A 3,846-nucleotide genomic window follows, 5' to 3' on the forward strand; every position below is an offset into this window, starting at 1 on the left:
AAAACCATCGGCAACATCATTACATACAGCCTAGAACAGAGAGTAGAGTCTGCACCACAAAAGGTCCACACAGGGGCTCCGGTGAACACCTGGAATGGGGGTAGACTGCTGTTGATGATCTTCATGTAGTCAGGAGTTTGGGGGTCCAGCAAACACCATGGCATTTTAGAGCAGCTGCTACTCTTCAAGCAGCCAGAAAGGAAGCTGCAGTTAGTTTAGCCAGGGCCTCAGTGCACTGCTACTTCAATTTGGGTGGTCTGAGGTCTGAGAAGGGAAGCCTCAGCCCCTGCCATTCCAGCTGTAGGGTCTGTATACATGGAGACTTCCTGCCATCCCAACAAAGAGCTATAAGTAGAGGAGTCCAGGTTGCTGCCACCACCCCAAGACTATGCACAGACTTGTGCTGGTGAGGGCCCTGGGCTTGGGAGATGTGTGTATGCGTGCGCATTTGTGTTTATTAAAAATTGACATTGTAAACAAAACCTGTACAAAAAATATCAGACTGCTTAGAATTTTGTAACATGTATCTGTGGTGTGAGAGAAGTTATCGCCTAGGTCCCCCTCTTCCTCTGCCACGGCCACGGCCTCTGCCCCGACCTCTGCCATGGCCTCTTCCTGCAACTGCTTCCCTTTTCTTGGATTTGACTTTTGGTTCAACATCCACTAGCAAGATATCCAGAGGCAAACTGTCTGGCAGAATGAAGTATCGAATATTATTTCCCCGAATACTCAATGTCTCCAACTGTACAGGCTCTCTGTTCTTCAGTGTCATTTTCACAGCTTTAAGATGCGTATTCATACTGACATCCACTCCAGTGATTGTTCCATGCACCTGTGTTCCATTCTTCAGTTCAATGGTCACAGTCTCATGACTCAATTTCATTAGAAACCTCACGAGCTTCATGGCGGCGGAGCGGGGGCGTCAGGCCAGCCGGCCGGGACCACAGAGCGGAACCCCGGCAACGGGGAGAGGAAAAAATTGAGCTTGGTGTGGAGGCCTCAGACCAGGCTGCTCCGGCGCTTGGTGAAAGAAACGGCGCACTTGCCAGATTGCCTTAGTCCAGCTCTGAGAAGAGCACTGATTTGACTTTAGCTTGCCTCCTACAACAATTCAGAACATTTTCTCTCTTGCTTACCTTAAGGTTTATTCTCTTTACTTGCCATGCCCGTTCCAACCAGCATATTTCTCCCTTGCTGTACACACTTTTCTTTAATTGTAAATCTCACTTGTAGTATTTTCACTAGTTGGCATGAACGCCAACAGTACATGCAAGAAGCTAATTCTTTTATTTTTATATTCTGTAAGACACAGATTGAAATCATATGCACAATTTACTATCTTTTCTTGGTAATTTCACACTAGGCTCCCGTGTGTGTTAAACAAAAGTTGGCAATGTTATTAATGCAGATGATGTGTAGATGACAATTTGATTTTTGATTTGACTTTCCTATTTTGTATCCTTTTGCTTTGTATATGCCTAGAGTGCAATAAAAACACTTTAAAATAAGTATGTCATTCCAATGAGCAGCGCTGAAGTGCTTTAGACATGGACAAACTGACCTAGAAGTACAAACATTACAATCAATGGTCAAAATGGAATTTTTCAATACATCATTTAGATGAGGGGAGTTGTTCAAAATTTACATCCTTTTTGCTACTATGTTAGTTTTAGCATATCTGGCTGCAGAGCAAATAAGACAGCATTGCAGCATGAATGCAGCATTGCAGCTATTCTCTGCAACCAGAAAGGACAGGAACTTTTATATAAATGGAAGTTTGGATCCCTTAGAAAACAGCAATATTTGAAGAATACCATTCTGTACTTATGTGTTTCTGTTACCCCTGCTTATGTCTGATAAGCACTGTTTACTCATGGTATCTACTCTCTCCTTTGGTGTGTTGCTGTGCTGTCCACCTACTAATCAGTTTTGGTCTCCATATCATAATATTCAGATAAATATAAAGAGCTGGATTCTCCAACAAGATCCAGCCCCTTAGTGACACTCAGGCAGTGAAAAGGGGTCGAAACCGGCTGCAAATAGCTAGCAGATTATTCCTTTGGCACAAGGAAACAACCTATTTGTGCTCCAAGCCCCACTGCTGACCCAGCACTCTCTTAGTGCAGAGGGTAAGTCATGGCTAAGGATAAAGCACAGCAGAGCTCCCCTACCTCTATCCTCCACTGGTGCAGGCTCGATGGAAGGCCCACACACCAATGGTAGCTCTCATAGCTGTCTGTGAGCTAGAAATAAGCAAAAGAATTAGGGAGCTGGAACTAGTTCACTGACACTCCCTGCTCTTTCCTACATCAGGAATCTGCCTTTGGATTATACCATCCTAGTTAGTTCTGCTACTAAGCACGAGTCTACACTACAGCACTACAACTGCACAGCTGCACCACTGTAGCAAGTCTGGTGAAGATGCACTGTGCTGATGGGCAAGTGCTCTCCCATCAGCATAATTACTCCACCTCCATGAGAGGCAAAACTATGTCGGCAGGAGAAGCTCTCCAGCAGACATAGCGCCAGTGTGGACAGCGCTTAGGTCAATGTAACTTATGTTGCTCAGGGAGGTGTCTTTTTCACACGTTTACATCTACTAAGTAGACCAGAGATAGCTTAGCAGAATATTTTGAATACATGCAACAAAATCCTTATTAGCCAAATTCTGCTATTAGTTATGTGCTCAACCTAAGATGGGGTGGTTCGACACTTTTCGACTGTCCATCTCCTGCTTTATCTGCCTTTCCATGACCATTGCAATTCTGCGCAATGTTTTTACATCATTCACTCTTACCCGTACTTCAATATTATTAGAGCATTTGTTAATGTTGAAGCACAATCTTTGGACATTTTGTAGAATTCAATTTTTCCTATGTCTAATAATGCAGATGGATTTTATTTATTTATTTAAACCGGAATAATCTTGGCATTACTCATTTGCCATTATCTTTTCAACATACTTTTATAATTAGCTCAGTTGTGTCAAGTTCTTTGTTGAAAACAAATCTAACTGCTCCACTGTTGTCTCTCTTCTTTTGGCAGCGGAAGCTTTTGTTCTTTGATTGCATGGTGTAATTCCACCACCTCTTCTCATTTTTCTCTCCATAACCTAAAAATTTGGAATTGAGATAATATATTATGGGACACTTTGGCTAAGATCAGTGACTGAAAACAGCCTCTTATTATTGACTGAACACTTTTTTCCATTAACTGGCATAGTTCTGGGCTCACTGGGAATAATGTTACAACTTAAGGTTGTAATCAAAGAGAAGACACCTACAGAGGTCATCCCACCCACTAAAAGCAAGCATTTGTTTACCATTTATTTGTTTATTTTTAATACTTTTTATACCTAGCCAAGTTCCTTGATTTACTACCAAGAATATATTTAATAGTGAAAGGCATACTAAGAAACTAAAGTTTACAAAGTCAAATTAAACAATGCAAAAAGATGTAACAAGGAAAAGAGAAAGAGTAAAGTTACATTTTGCCCTCATTGACTAAAATTCATACTTTTCAGATTTAAATTTGCCTAACAAGAAATGTTTCTAAAAGACAGACAGACAGCCTGGGAAACTGAAGTCCTTCACTTAGACACCAAAAAGAGATGGCATAGGCAGCCCTGGGACATGGCCTTTCCAAAAGAGAATGCAAAAACTGCTGGTATTCTACTAGAGCTCCGGCCACAATTCTAGAATTGGCAGAGGTTTCCCCAAAGGGGATTTGAGGTGAAACAGAACTATTTAATAACTTAGTCCTGCCTTGAGTGCAGGGGACTGGACTAGATGACCTCTTGAGGTCCCTTCCAGTTGTATGATTCTATTTTGCCATTTCATTTGCCAC

The 3,846-nt window shown here is 42.0% G+C and overlaps 1 protein-coding gene across 1 annotated transcript; it reads right to left on the reverse strand.

Annotated features, from left to right (window-relative positions):
* Nucleotides 1-445: 445 nt before the first annotated feature.
* On the reverse strand, nt 446-976 carry LOC120384533 (small nuclear ribonucleoprotein Sm D1-like). Its single transcript, XM_039503387.1, has one exon. It carries the CDS (start codon nt 902-904, stop codon nt 545-547), a length of 360 nt encoding a protein of 119 aa, XP_039359321.1. The 5' UTR covers nt 905-976; the 3' UTR covers nt 446-544.
* Between the last annotated feature and the right edge of the window lie 2,870 nt (nt 977-3,846).

Source organism: Mauremys reevesii, linkage group 16 (genome assembly GCF_016161935.1).
Source record: "Mauremys reevesii isolate NIE-2019 linkage group 16, ASM1616193v1, whole genome shotgun sequence".
In the NCBI taxonomy this organism is placed as follows: Eukaryota; Metazoa; Chordata; order Testudines; family Geoemydidae; genus Mauremys; species Mauremys reevesii.